General features: G+C 35.8%; 3 protein-coding genes across 7 annotated transcripts; all 3 read right to left on the reverse strand.

The window, feature by feature from the left end:
• Nucleotides 1-318: 318 nt before the first annotated feature.
• LOC129320295 (probable aspartyl aminopeptidase) lies at nt 319-4,457 on the reverse strand. The gene is made up of 11 exons (XM_054965670.1): nt 4,181-4,457; nt 3,949-4,084; nt 3,490-3,568; nt 3,200-3,402; nt 3,033-3,102; nt 2,434-2,553; nt 2,149-2,304; nt 1,490-1,663; nt 1,040-1,114; nt 821-961; nt 319-652 (listed from the first exon to the last, which is right to left on the reverse strand). Exons 1-11 carry the CDS (start codon nt 4,260-4,262, stop codon nt 431-433), a joined length of 1,458 nt encoding a protein of 485 aa, XP_054821645.1. The 5' UTR covers nt 4,263-4,457; the 3' UTR covers nt 319-430.
• Nucleotides 4,458-6,662: 2,205 nt separating this feature from the next.
• LOC129321055 (coniferin beta-glucosidase-like) lies at nt 6,663-9,910 on the reverse strand. 3 transcript variants are annotated; one of them, XR_008595898.1, is made up of 10 exons: nt 9,783-9,910; nt 9,423-9,703; nt 9,248-9,306; nt 8,928-9,160; nt 8,785-8,862; nt 8,451-8,703; nt 8,266-8,377; nt 7,966-8,180; nt 7,247-7,413; nt 6,663-7,142 (listed from the first exon to the last, which is right to left on the reverse strand). XR_008595898.1 is itself a non-coding variant. In XM_054966778.1 (3 exons), the coding sequence occupies exons 2-3, from the start codon at nt 7,319-7,321 to the stop codon at nt 6,741-6,743; spliced, it is 477 nt and encodes a 158-aa protein (XP_054822753.1). In that variant the 5' UTR covers nt 7,322-7,733; nt 7,966-8,255; the 3' UTR covers nt 6,663-6,740. The 3 variants fall into 3 exon arrangements, 1 of the variants encoding a protein (XP_054822753.1); XR_008595897.1 differs by having other exon boundaries at nt 7,247-7,733; XM_054966778.1 differs by lacking the exons at nt 8,266-8,377; nt 8,451-8,703; nt 8,785-8,862; ... (2 more) ...; nt 9,423-9,703; nt 9,783-9,910 and having other exon boundaries at nt 7,247-7,733; nt 7,966-8,255.
• Nucleotides 9,911-11,506: 1,596 nt separating this feature from the next.
• LOC129319299 (4-coumarate--CoA ligase-like 9) lies at nt 11,507-14,957 on the reverse strand. Of its 3 annotated transcripts, none has more exons than XM_054964323.1 (6): nt 13,488-14,957; nt 12,827-13,016; nt 12,574-12,719; nt 12,423-12,490; nt 12,212-12,254; nt 11,507-12,020 (listed from the first exon to the last, which is right to left on the reverse strand). In XM_054964323.1, exons 1-6 carry the CDS (start codon nt 14,508-14,510, stop codon nt 11,895-11,897), a joined length of 1,596 nt encoding a protein of 531 aa, XP_054820298.1. In that variant the 5' UTR covers nt 14,511-14,957; the 3' UTR covers nt 11,507-11,894. The 3 variants fall into 3 exon arrangements, with proteins under 3 accessions (XP_054820298.1, XP_054820297.1, XP_054820296.1); XM_054964322.1 differs by having other exon boundaries at nt 12,176-12,254; XM_054964321.1 differs by having other exon boundaries at nt 12,152-12,254; nt 13,488-14,956.
• Between the last annotated feature and the right edge of the window lie 67 nt (nt 14,958-15,024).

The following is a 15,024-nucleotide window of genomic DNA, read 5'->3' on the forward strand; positions in this document are numbered from 1 at the left end:
GAATTTCATTCAGACAAAGTAAAACAAACGACAAACAACAGACTAGGCTAAATCTCAACATAATTAGATGCATTTCTCCTTTGAATGCGTTTCCATTATAGGCATCAATGTGGACATTTCAAGTCATCAATCGACTTCGGTCAAAAAATAAAGTCATCAATCATCATCTTCTATATTTATCATGTCTCTTAACATTGCTTAACAATAACTATTTTTATTTACAAACTCATTTATCATACCACTTTCCTTTTTGTTTCATTGTCTTGTCTATAAAAATATAGAAAGAACCGATGACCCTTGCATTTGTGAAGTCCGATCTCACCCCAAAAGAAATATTATTATCCACGTAACCATATCAGGATTTTATCATCATAATTAGTTCGGTTACAACATCGTGAGCAACAGTTTCGCATGCAATCCGTTGGAAAACCTATAAATCTACATCAATCTTGGCATCGAGATGAGAGATTTCTTGGAAAAAAGCCTTGAAATGCTCATATGAGTGCTTCACATCATCAACAGCACACATTTCTCGTATACTATGCATTGACAACTGAGGAGCGCCAACATCAACCGTGCGAATACCGACACCACTGGCAAGGATTGGACCGATGGTCGAACCACAAGGCATGTCATTGCGCACCACAAAGTCCTACATTGACATTTCTCGTCAAACTTGATCACACAATCACAATTGTCATCTCTAAAAAGGCAATACTTCTGTTTGTTTAATTAAATATCAAGACTACAAATGAAGAGTTACTTTCTCATGCTCTTCCGAAGAGTGAAATTGAGAAAACGAATTTATCACCGAACTGACCTGAACAGGAATGTTATGTTTTGTTGCTACCTCCCTGAATAAGAAGGCAGTGACTGCATTGGTTGCATAGCGTTGATTTGCATTATGTTTGATGACAAGTCCTCCATGTAGTTTAGGCTGATGGTTGTCTTCGTGTTTGTCCTGCAAGGAATTCTGTCTGAGTGTGGAGCCACAACTTGTAAATCTTGTAAGGACAAATCACTATAATGAACAGCGTACCATATAATTAGGATGCAGTGCATGCGCCATATCAGCAGACACGAGGAAGCTTCTTTGTACAACTCTATCAATCAGCTAGAATGCAATTACCATTGAAAGAAACGAATTAACATACTGAAAGCTAATTAATCACAAGGGGTCATTTTAGAATTAAACATCTCTCAAGTCTGCTTCTTGTGCGCGACTACGTATGTATTGGGGCTTTAATGTATTAAAGATGCTGGAATAATCATAGCCACAATCATTATAGGGCAGCCCCAACCTAACAGCTAGAGAAGCATCTTTGCATGTAATAAAGGATTCCGCTATGTGCATAAATTGGAGACAGAATGCAGCCAAACCAATAAAGCAGTTTCTCAACCACAGCAAATAGTAAGCAGAAGAAAACATTATATAACCCTTGAGCATTAAAATTAATGTGTGTGTGTGTGTGTGTGTGTAAGTTTCTACCTTGGAATCTGAGCTGAAGGAACTTGTCACCCTAGATACGGCATTCAGCATAACAGGAGAGCCAGCTCCTTGTGCAGAATTGGATCCACATTCCTCATGGTCAAACAAAGCTACCATTCTAACACCAGTCTCTTCCTCTAGACTTCTGTCAGAGGATGTAGAGTCTATCAGTGCCTGAAATTGACCATATGATGTTAGATAGGATAATCAACAACTGCAATACAGTTTTCATTTTGAGTTTTACCCTCACCCTGCACTATCAACATTCTAAGCATACAACCATAAAAAGATAGTCTCAAACTCCAAATATGAGGGAGGAGGACTAAGAAATCATTTAGGGATGAGTTTTCCTTGGGAGAGACTTTCAGCCTCTATTCTTAGTTTGTATTCAGAGTAGGTGTTCTGTTTCTGCTCTATCAGTGTCTGAAATAGGGAATGCTGTTAGCTCTGTAGCTTGTTCATTAAATGTTATGTCTATTGTATACTGCTGGTGTTAGTCCACACGCACGCACATTCATTTGCAGTGACATCGTACAACCTAATCGCATTAAGCAAGGAGTGTTTAAAATGGAAACCTCTAAATCAATATGATGGCTGAAAGCTCATATGTAAGCATGTCCATTTGAAATTTGACTATATAAACAACATAAATCTTAAACCTTCAATGAGCAAAATGACATGCAGAGGTTATCAAGCCGTCCTGAAAATATGAATTCCTTGGCAGCTCCAGCAACCATACTTGGTTGAGTATCACAGGCTTGCAATTCAAAATCACATATGTCATCTGGTTTACACCCAAGCTTGCTGGCAAGCAACTGGAAAAAGAGAGCAACAAGACACTCAGAAACAGTTAAACCCCCAATAATTCAATGTGCGCGTCCAGTTCTAGCTCAAGATGCCACAACTACAAGAAAGAAGGTACAGCTAATTTTCAGGCCAATAACCTGAAGCAGAAGCGAGTGGTGCTTTGTATTTTTACTCCCTGTTTTGTCATTTTCCTTCTTTCCATCATTTTGCAGTCCATTTTCAATTGACTCGTTATCAGCAGCTTTATTGAGCTCTGCCTGCAAGATATACCTCACTTGATATATAAAAAGCTAAATTCAATAACCAAAAAAACCCATTTGAAAAGGCAACATTTCCGGAAATTTCAGCTATACATAAAATTCCCAAACTCCCAATGCATATCTGCACAAAACTATTGCATCAAAATACAACTGTGATAGCAACATAAAAACTGGTAGACATCAACTAAGTAAAGAACCCAACTTTGCACAAAACAAAATGGGCATATTCATCCAATAATTGAACTTCAAGATCACATGCAATTATATGAATAACTGGCAAAGTAATTTCAAAAGAAAACAAACAAACAAAAATATAAGAAAGGCATTTCATCTCTGACTTGATGCATTGAAACCAAGACATTTCCAATCAACATTATTTCCATAGATTGCTACCTTTGAAGTATGACCAAATCACCAACGCCATAGGTACAAACAACCAGTGGAGAAGAATAAGTCAACTTTAATTTCCGGATTACCTTTACCATTGTCGCCAAGATAGGAACAAGATGACTCTGTGCATTTGCTTTAAATCCATCATTAACATTCCTGTCGAAAGGCCACAGTTTATTTATTATTTTTTTTTTTTAAGGAGAAAGATGTTAATTAAACAGGCAGGCAAGATCCATATCAAAAACAAGGTGACCTGTCTAAGTGAATTGCCAAAGTTGGGATCCGCATTATTGGTTCCTCAATCCTAACAAGTTGATGCAAATACGAAGCAAAACCTTCTTTTTCTTGTCGTATAATAACCCTCCCAGCGATTGTTAAGTCCCGATCAAACCATGTATGCCACAAGCCACCCCCGTATGTTTGGACTCCAACCTCCAAATATCCACCTTTAACCACCTGCCCAGATAATAAATGCCAAATCCAACAATTCCACAAAAAATTAGTCACCTGGCTCACGAATTTACTAAAACTAATCCAATTTACCTTGGTAGTAGGCTTCAGTTTCAGACAAGGACTATCAGTATGAGCACCAATAATTTGGAATCCATTTCCAGGAACATATCTGAGCAAAAAAGTTGAGCATGTACGATGAATAGATAGGACTAGGAACTACAAAAAGTAATACGATCATTAAACATTATCTTACAAAGGTCTTACAAAGGATAGTCATAAAAAAATCATAATATTACATCTATGGAATTATGAACTCTTTCATTTTCTTTAGATGAAACAGCACAGACTCAAAAAGGAATAAGTATGATCCATCATGAGTTATGTGATAAGATACTAGTTTTAAAGATGAACTTTAAATTCAAAATACGATATTTATGAAACATTTCTCTATTTTTTTGGTAGCTGACCTAAGTTTGAACAAGTAAGAATAAAGGAACGAGTGAAACAGCGAAACCAAGACCTTAAAACACAAAGCTGCAAGAATCATACTTTTTACCAACGGCAAAAGCGACCATAGTTGAGTAATTCCTTGTGAAGAAGTATTTTTTGCCAGCTGCCAATTTCCAGTCATCTCTCTCTGAAAGTTGCTCATAGCCAGCGCTTTGCAACCTTTTCTTCGCCTCATCTAAAACATAAAGGAATCCCAATAAATCAAATACTGTAAGATTAAAACAAATGAAACGAACACAAAGAAAGATAAGGGGGGAGAAGAAAGTTTTACCAACGGCGTGGAAGGCAGTAGGAGAAGCATTGAGGAAACTGATCAGATCAGAAACGACGGAGTAGCTTTCATCCTTAGCCATCGCTACCGACGACACTCTTCGATAGCCACGAGAATGTATCAGAACTGATTACCGGAGAGGGGAAAGGAGGATGAGATGTTGATTCCCGACTTTAATCTTACTCGGAAGCAGTAGTTCTCCATGTTTACCCCCCTTAAAAGGGAGAGAGAGAATCAAGTTCTCTGTGCTGAGATACCGCCCCCCTGAGCACAGCCATGGAATCTAGGGTGTGTTTAGTTTTTTATTTGATAAAAATTAATTTAATAAAAATAAATTATTGTAATCAAATTTATATTTAAATATTTTTTAAAATATTAATTTGATAAATTAAAAATTATTTGAGTTATAATATTAAAATATGTTTTCGAATATATTTGAGTTATAATAGCTTTCATCCTTATCCATCACCATCGACATCACTTTTCAATAGGCATGAGAATGTATCAAAACTGATTACTAGAGAGGGGAAAGGAAGATGACATGTTGATTCCTGACTTTAATCTTACTCGAAAGCAGAATCTAGTTCTCTATATTTACCCCAAAAAAAAAAAAAGGAGAGACAGAATCTAATTCTCTATGCTGAGATACTGCCCACAAGAGCTCAACCATGAGATCTAAGGCGTGTTTGGTTTCTCATTTGATAAAAGTTAGTTTAATAAAAATAAAATATTATAAAAAATTTATATTTAAATATTTTTTAAATATTAATTTAATAAACTGAAAGTTATTTGAGTTATTATAATAATAAAATATATTTTTAAATATATAATTATTAAAAAATAATATTGATTTATAATGATTTATAATTTTTTATTATATAATGTAATATATTAGAGAGTTTTACAAATGTGTTAAAAATTTTAAATAATATAAAATTTAATATCTTAAATAATAATAATAAAAATATAAAGTTAAATATATTGAAAAAGATTATTATTATTTTATAATTATATTCGAAATTTATCACAAAAATTTTTCCAATTAATTTGTATGTCTAAAAGTAATTTTTATAAATATTTCTTATCAAATTTCTTAAAAAAAATTGGTAATTCAGAGCATTTCCTCCTCATTCAGAAGAATTTTTTTTTTTCCACACACACACATATATATTTAAAAACCACATGAACCACCCATCATATGCCACATGTGTTGGGCCATTAACATTTTAAAAGCTACGTTTCAAAAGCTTTCTCGTGACAAGTTTCCAAATCCATTTTTAATAGGCCGTTAAGTGTGAATTTAGTCAGTTTGGTTAAATATAAAATTTTCAAATAATATTCAACATTTAAAAAGTAAAAATATACTTTTCAAAAGTTAAAAGCAATGTACCCAAACGGACTCTTGTGACTCTGCCTTCAAGGGGAAATGATTCATTAATTATAATTAAGGATTACAAATTTTCATTTGTTTTAGTAGTCAGTTTTCCTTTTTTTTTTTCCGGTACTTGTTTTATCTATGTTTTAAGAACTCAATTTCGTTTTTCCTTGGTGCTAAGAATATTGAAGATGAAATATGCAGAAATTAAATATTATTATTAAACAATTAAGGAATTTTTTAAATTTTCTATTCTTAATTGTAATTAATATTCTTAAAAGTCCTCAATGCCATTTTCCTTTCAAGCTTCTGTGATCATGTGAATTGTGAAACATGCTTTAGTAATTTCAAAAAATTAATCAAAATGTATAATTAATAATTATCATGTTTTATTTAAAAAATGATCGTAAAAATATAGATCATTATAAATAACTTTGTTCCATCATTTGTATAAAATTATGCATCTTCCTTCTGATGATATGAGCATTTTAGTAATTTCAAGAAAATTACATTTAGACAATAGACATAATGGACTTTTGTAAGGTTCTAAATTTCTAATAAATCAAAGGCTTAATTGCTATTTTTTATGTAAAAAGATAAGGGGAACTTAAAAAAAAAAATATCTGTCGTGAAGTTTTAATTCTTTTAACTCTTCAATTATAGTAACGGGTACAACTCTTCTTGTAATTTTAAAAGTAAATTTTCAAATTTGGCATATTTAAAATTTAAACATATATTTCATACTTTATCATCCACGCAAATCATTTAATATCTTGAAGTATTTTTGTACACTCAATGTAAAATAATACTATTTTCATTAAAAAATATAAGACATTTTTAATCGAATTTCACCCTCAATAAAGTAGTTATCTATTTTCAAATTAATCCTATCTTTTTATATTTATCCTTATTAAACACCCTATAATAAATATAAAGTCATTATCAATAGAGGTATTTTTAGAAAAAAAAGTCATGATTACACTTTAAAAAATTAAAAATAGTTTACTTTTTTAAATATTCAACTTCTCAAAAAAATACCTTACATTTTTTTTAGAGAGGGATTATAGTCTAATTAATTGCAGAACATGAGACTGAAAAACACCCTCATATTTTCTTTAAGACATGGGATCTGCCACTAGCCTTGCCTTTCCACTTAACTTAAGCATGCATACACAAATTCATGCCCTAATGGAAACAAAGTTGGATGGAATAAGACTGAGGATGTGATCCTGTTAGGAAGTTGCGGTACCACTGTACTGGGAGTTTGGGAATGCGCTTAAGATCGTTCTGGAAATCTATACAGTAAAGTCCGTATCTTGGAACATAACCTTCTCCCCATTCAAAGTCATCAAACACAGTCCAGTACATGTATCCCTTCACCTTCACTCCATTCCTGCCCAAATTTACACACAAAAACCCAAACCACAACACTTTTTCCAGACTCGAGAGAGAATATTGGAAGGAGACCAGATCCTTACCTGATTGCATTGTGAATCCTATATAGATGCCTAAGAATGTTGCTGATTCTGTGTGCATCCCCCAGAGCTTCTTCCAGTTCAACATTCTCTGCGTTTGCCCCAGTGATTCCTGAATCAAAAGCCCGAAAAAGTGTAAAAAGATCAGGGATGGATCATGCTTCATGGAAGAATGAAGAAGAAGACCGTGCAGAAAGAGTGAAAGATCAGACCCACCATTTTCAGAAATGTAGATTTCAGTAAAGAAAGAATGAAAGAATGACGTGTCCCATTATCATGCAAATCATGCATGCACGTTAGTTTTGGCGTGAGTTACGCTATATTGGAAGACAATATATCAGCATCCGTGATCTCGTGCTATTTGATTCTCGTAATCTCAGATCCTGTAGATATGATAGTTTAGAGATACGATACTCTTGTATATATATTGTATATCCATAGACTGAACAGATTGCATGAGAGAGCTTCTCTTTTTTCTTTATTCAGGACTATTATACTTGTCCTTCATGAAATTCAATAGCTTTTCTAGCCCCATCGGATAGATATCTATGAACATGCTTCCTTCCGCCCACAGAGTAAAGAGGAAACAAGACTGTTTGTTAATAACAGAAAAGTTTGCTTTCTTTATTATCGGATTCGGAGTTTTGCAATTTGTGCATGTAACTTCTTACATGAGGGCCAATAGGAACTCCATTCTCCTCCACTGCCGAAAAGGGGGAAAAAGTCAAATTGTATACAGAAATTCAATGAAACTATAATAGCAACATTTTAAGGTGAATTTGGTTTCAAAAGATTTGGATACCAAACTATTCATGAACATACAAATGTAAATATATGGGTTGTGCTTTTAGGTGACATGCTTCAATTTTTATCCATATTTCACTTAATATAGCAAAATACTTTGCAGCTAGAACACCTATGAAAAAAATATTTACCTTGTTCTTCAGTTAAACTGTCAGTCATGCAGTGTGGTGGTGCTTTTGGATAGGGCGGGCACTTCTAACATATCTTGAAGCATAGTAATTGATTCCAATAAAATCAAAGGACCCTTTAACCAAATTCTTTTCTTGGGTGAAATAGGGCAGCCTATCCTTTGACCAAACTTCTCATGCTTTTTGTATAATCTCCTAATACCAGTGGCTCCATAAACCTGATCAAAGCAGATAGTGATGAATCAAGTGTTTTTCAGTAACAGTGATGCTATTCACAAGTGTACTTAGCTAGCACTGACAAACCATCCAAGGCTGAAGTCCATTGCTCTTTTAGCCGCTTTATCCTCCTGTGATTCTAAATAAGGCTCAGCATACTGTCCAGCATGACAGATTCCGATTTCTCCTTCTTGTTTTGCTAGCAAATTCATATATGTTTAGTCATGCGAGAGTTTAGCTTATTGGTGCTAATTATCAATGTGGTGTTTCACCTGAAACTTGTCTCTGTAGAGCTTGACAGCAGCAGCATGAGCAAGGAGAATGTTGTGGCCTACAATATAAGGTTCGGTGGATGAGTTACCAGCATGGCATTCAAAAGGGCCAGATGAACATCTTCCTGGTGCAGCTGCACCAAGACCATGCCCTGCTGCAGCAACCGTGAATGGCTCATTTATTGTAAACCAATGCTTCACTCTATCTCCATATATTTTGAAGCACAGTTCAGCATAGTCCTTATAGTCATCTCTACAAATGAACACCAAGTCCCTAAATCTCTTTGTGCTAATTTATGGAATGTTCACAAGAAATTGCATATAATGTGCTTACATGAATGAGTGGTTCAAGGGTCCTCCATACTTCTCTTGCAAGACTTGGGGCAAAAGGTTTAATGCCTAGATCATAGCCCTAAAAAAAAAAAAAAAGAAGGTCAAATATTCAAGTCACTATATCAGCTGTGATAAAATTATTACCTTAAAAATTATTGCTTCTTATCGCTTTTGAGCAATTCATCAATCAAATTGGTACAGCGATCGGTGCCCTCTTGGTTTATTCCTCCACAAAATGAACCCTCTGTACGAAGAAAAATAAGAAAAAAAACTTCAATCATAACAGTTGGACTAGGAAACTTAGTGGGTAAAATCCTGGTCCAGGAAAGGCAAAATCGGTAGCTATCCACACCAAGATCCTTAAGTTTTATGTCCTCCTGAAAGAATTCATCATTTCAAGTTCAAGGGAAATTTAATGCTCTGTATATCATGTTAAATGGCATTTAAAGCAGCTCAAGCTCAACCTTGTATCGCCGATAATGATTGAGAGCGCAACTATTGGTACTTGTGTCCAGGATCCTCTCTGCAAATACAAAATATTACATTATTGTTGTCGAGAGTGCCACCTTATGATGTTTCTACCAGAAAAAGTGAAAAACTCGGAAGTTCGTTGATTTTTAAGACATCAACTTGGTTTACCTGGGAATTTTCTGACAAAGTAGTCCTAGATGCTTGGTCCCTTCTCTCCTTCATTAGCAGCTCCTTCGATCTGCATCCACATATTAAAAAAAAAAAAATCTACCCTTGTTACCAAATTTTACGTTTGAGTTATGAACGTTGAGTATTTATGATATGCACTTGAGCAGCCGAAGTGGCTCCGCCAAAGACAAAATCAGCAGGACAGTGTGATCTTCTAATACTCAGTTCATCAATGGTTGTTGTGGCATTTCTCAATCCTCTACTAAACTCAGCACATTGCACTGAAAAAGAAGGTAATCAACCAAACGGATAAATAAGGACTTGTTTCAACTTGAACATGATAGACTGGTGATGACAAACCTTGAAGCTTCAGAGACATGCACACGAGCAGACTAATTACTAAAATGCTGTTTGAGATTGTCATTTTGCCTTTGAGCAAAGAACATGAAGATCTTAATTTGAGTTATTCGAAAGATAATATCAATTCGAATTTGGGTGTAATGCTACATGCATGAAGGAGGATTTGAATTCCCACGCATACAAATAAACTAATTTTATTCCTTATGCATCGCACCACGCACGGGAATATTTGAATATATTTTAAAAGTAAAAATTTAATATAATATAAAAAATTTAAAAATGATTTATTTTAATGTACTTAAATTTTTTAATTTTTTGTAAATTAAAATTTAAATAACAATCTATTTATTTTTTTTAAAATTTTTTATTTATGCATATTAAAGATATAATAAATTATGATTTAAGACTTTGCTTGGCCCCCCACACTTGTACTCCTCTTGAATTTAATAGGAAGGGAAATTTTGATATCAGTTTAAAAAATAAACCTTTTTACCAATAAATATTAGTTCAATTAGTAAGCATTTGATCATAACCCATAACATCATGAGATCAAATCTTGTTATTAATATAAAAATTTTGTTGATAGATGATTTGTAAGTACTATTCATTAGTAATATCAATGCTAATGATAAGAGGATAATAACTAAGAGAATTTAGGATGTACTCTCTCCATTTAAAAATGTAAAATATTTTTAATTTAATCTCACCCTCCAATAAAATAGTTACTTACTTTCTAACTAACCTATCTTTTCATATCTATCCATATTAAATACCTTACAATAAATATAAAGTTACTATCAATAGGGACACTTTTAGAAAAAAATACATAGATTACATCTCGAAAGATTAATGGCAAAATTTTTTTAACATCCAACTCTTCAAAAAATACCTCATATTTTTGAACAAATGGAGTATGTAATAAAAAATAAATTCATCAACGTTTTACATTGACACATAAGCACATAATTACAAGAATGATTGCTATAGACTTTCAAGCCAGAATCTATTTTCATATATCAATAATAGATTTGCTATGTGAGGTAAAAAAATAGACTTGCTACCTCATATACATACTTTTTTAATATCATGAACAATAACTTGAGAAGGACTCAAGCTTATCAGATCAGAGTCGTTGACTTTGACGAATTTGCAGAGTCTGGCTGCTAACTTTTTTTGACAAAAAGGTTGGAGAAAACGCAATATGGTAACAAGCTTGAGCTAGTTGGAGGATGACGCTAAGATCAATACTGAGATACGTATAAACAAGTTTGCTTAAACTTGTTTGATTTTTTTTTTTTTTAAAGTTTGTTTAAACTTGGTCAAGTTTCAAGGGCTATTAGAGGCATGCTGTGATATTAGGTCTTTGAAACTAACGGCTTGCAACTGATTTTGCCGGGGGCTCTCTCATTGGGCAAATGCTACTCAGTTTCAATTTTGCAGCTCCACTTTTTTATCTTATAATAAATTATAAAGATGTATGACACTACATTGAAACTGCTATTGTTTGCCTTCAAATTTAAGGCAACCAAAATATTATTCAGTATAAACATGTGAAATAACACACTTGAAAGTCAATTTTTCCCTTAAGCAGCTGCTTGAAAGCTAAATTGAATCATTGAACCTTGTTTATGTTTTATATGGATGATGTTAGTGCTTGCTTATCATACGAAAATGACATTTGACAATTTCCACAACCTTCCCTCATCTTTGAGCATTCACATGTATGAGAACGAAGGGAAATTAAGAACAATTCAACATATTCCTGATTGCTTCAATGATGTTATACATCTACATACATACGTACATACATACGTACATACATACATACATACATACATACATATATATATATATATATTTTCATGGATTGCATTTATTTAAACAAAGCATCAAGGCTCTCGAGTATTCGGCTGGAGCAGTGCGCTTGTGACGTGAGTCCTTCGCCTTGAAAGCGCTTCATCATAGAAGCGCTTTGAATACAACTACAAGACATGCAACCTAAGAAATATGTAGATCTGTACATTCTCTTCTCAGTTTTAAATAAACATTCCGATATTTCAAGAAAACTATAACAACGGTACATCAACATATAAAGAAATTGAGCCATCTGGACTACAATTTGGAAGAACCACTTGACAATGCAGAATCAACTAATTCCCTTCTCAAAATTTTGCCAGCCGGGTTCTTTGGAATAGCGTTAATGAAAGCCACACGCCGTATCTTCTTGTATGGCGCAACCTGCAAGAACGAGACGTGTTCAATTTTCAGAGCAAAGGCATAGCAAAATCACAAACTGGAAACCGTATGCCTTTGAGCATCTGAAATTCCAGAATATAAACGTTGAGATGCATGTACGCGCGCGCGCGCACCTGCTTTGCCACAAAATCCATAACCTGATCTGCGTTGATATTTTTTCCAGGCTTTCTTACCACAAAGGCCATTGGAATTTGCCCTGCCTCTTCATCAGGGTACCTACCCAATCAGATTTCAGCAGGGTTAGTAAAACTTCTTTAAAAATGGGAACTGGGGAAGCTTTCTTCTTTTAAGCATGGAGATGAACCCATAAATGTTCATGATTTCCCAGAATTTCAACCGAGAGGGTAACTAATTTAAGAGGAGATAAAAGCACAAGATACATACGGAACTACAGCAGCATCAGCAATGTCAGGGTGGGTGTGAAGTATATGTTCAAGTTCAGCTGGAGGAACCTGCAATTCGTTTCAGACATTCTAAGCATAATGCAATGCTAAAATAATAGTCGCAAAATCGTGAAAAGCAACAGAAAAATCACCTGATATGCTTTGTATTTGATCAATTCCTTGAGCCTGTCCACAATGTAGAGGAAACCATCAGAATCAAAATAACAAAGATCTCCAGTCTTGAGCCATCCCTCCGGATCCAATGTCTCAGCCGTTGCTTCCTCGTTTCTTACATAACCTGCACTACTCCCACAATAAGCATCAGTGATGGTTAAGGATTTAAAGAACTTTTTGTGCAAATGGTCAAAAACACAGTTCATCAATTCTCTGAAAATAATAGGTCACCTTTCATTATTGTTGGACCTTTCAACCACAGTTCCCCTTTCTGGCCAGGAGGTAATGACTCTCCAGTCACAGGATCCACAATCTTGGCTTCCATATTCTCTGCAAGTCGACCCACAGAGCCATGACGCTTAGCCTCTTCAGGCCCTATCATTCTCGTTGCCCCTCCTCCACTTTCAGTCAGACCATACCCCTAATCTCAACACGATCACCAAATCAACACTAAAGAAGGAAATAAGACGCATAAATAAATGGCCTAATTGAGAGATAAAAGACGAAGAACCTACTACATTATGAAACTAGTATGGCACTAATTGTTTAGGAGTGGGTTTTTCTCTTCTGCTTTTTTTCTCCATTGTCTCTTTATTGCAGATCTGAACCGTTTAAATTAAATCTGTATTTTTTAAAATTATCAAATGTAAATTTTCAAATCTAATTTAAGGGTTCAAATTTGTGCTGATATCTCATTTTCTCTCCTTTGCAGGGAGAAAATCCAAGTCCAATTGTTTAAGTTTTTCCGGCCCTGTAGTAGGCAATGGATGTCAAGCACTTACTAATATCAGAATTTATAAATAATAAAGCGGAATGGGTAATGAATAGGATGGTATTCCATTCTTGGTGAGAATTAACGATTAATAATGTTGGTCAGATTAGCATAACTCACCTGCACTATTTCCACATCGGGGAATCTGGCAGTGAAGTTCTCAGCCACCTCCTTGCCAAGCGGCGCGCCGCCGCACCCCAGCAACCTCAGCGAGCTAAGGTCATACTTGTTCACTAACTCCGACTTGGCCAGCGCCACAATGAGCGGCGGCGAAACTGGCATGTATGTAATCTTGTACCTTTCTACCGCCTTTAACATGCCTTCGAAATCGAACCTCTGCATCAAAACCAGGGTCTCCCCCATCGACATCGCCCTAATCAGCATGAAAAACCCAAACACGTGGAAAAGCGGCAGCGTGAATAGGGACACCGGCTCGGGTTCATTCTCTTGCGAATCCATGAGATGCCTCAGGTGGTAAAATCCCCCAATTAGAGCAATCAAATTCCTATGGGTCAATAACACGCCCTTCACTCTTCCAGTCGTTCCAGATGAGAATAGAATCGCCGCCGGATCGGATTGGCTCATCATGACTCTGCGGTCGCCCCTGATATCAGCATTACCACTTCCGGAAGTTCCATTGATCATGGAAAGGAACTGAGGCGAGTCGATTATGACCGTACCGTATCGGAGCTTAGGGATCTTGTGAGCGGTGGAGGAGGTAGCAAATGCAATGACAGGTTGAGCGAGCTCAACCTGGTGAGCGACCTCCGAATCAGAGCCGATAGGGTTAGCGGGTGAGACGGTGACTCCTAAAGACAAGAGGGAGTAGTAAAGAACTGGGATGTGAAGAGAAGCAGGAGAGAGAATGAAGGCGACGTGGCCTTTGGAAAGAGGGGTGAGGGAAGCGAGAGAGGAGGCGAGGTTTTTGATTTGGTGAAGGAAGAGGGAGTAGGAGATGTGGCGGTCGGTGGCAGAATCGATGAGAACTGTGGTGGAGGAAGCAGTCGGAGGAATGAGAGAGAGAGCGTAGTCAGTGATGGAAAGAGGTTGAGAGGGTGGAGGGAGAGGGACGTCAGGACGAAGACTGTGGAATGTTCTGGTTTGAGAGCAAAAGCCAGAGCTTGGATCGACTTGTTTGGCCATGGTGGGAAGTTCAGAGGGACAGAAACTTACCGAAATTGAGCGTCTCAGATAGTGTTTGTAGATCGATATCAGAAAGGACAGAGCAAAAAACTCAAAAACTCAAAGGAAACCAGTCAAACGGCCTACCCCTCAGTCATTGATGTGTTCGGTCTGCTTTCCACTGGGAGAGAGAGATGATGTGCAGGTGAAATATGTACAGTAGTACAATTCACAAAATCTAGATGGTGATGCCTTTGTGGTGCATTTCGTGCTTTCAGCTTTGCCTTCACAGCCTCTGCGTCAGTTGGTCCAACTTCTATTGTTACCGAAGTCCTGATGAAACCAATTGAAAAGGCTCTGTTCATATTCCATAATTTCATATCTCTACATGTCACGTCTTTCATCCGTAGCAGCCCAGAGAAACTGTGGCTCGACAATGAAAAGGTTCCATCCAAGTTCCTTCAAGCACACCGCAATTATTGTCAATCTTCACAGACTCACAGAAATTCTTAAATACACTAGATGTGTCATATTT

The sequence above is a fragment of the Prosopis cineraria genome, unplaced genomic scaffold, assembly GCF_029017545.1.
Source record: "Prosopis cineraria cultivar Desert tree isolate PC_DT_omini unplaced genomic scaffold, ASM2901754v1 PC9, whole genome shotgun sequence".
Classification (NCBI taxonomy): domain Eukaryota; kingdom Viridiplantae; phylum Streptophyta; class Magnoliopsida; order Fabales; family Fabaceae; genus Prosopis; species Prosopis cineraria.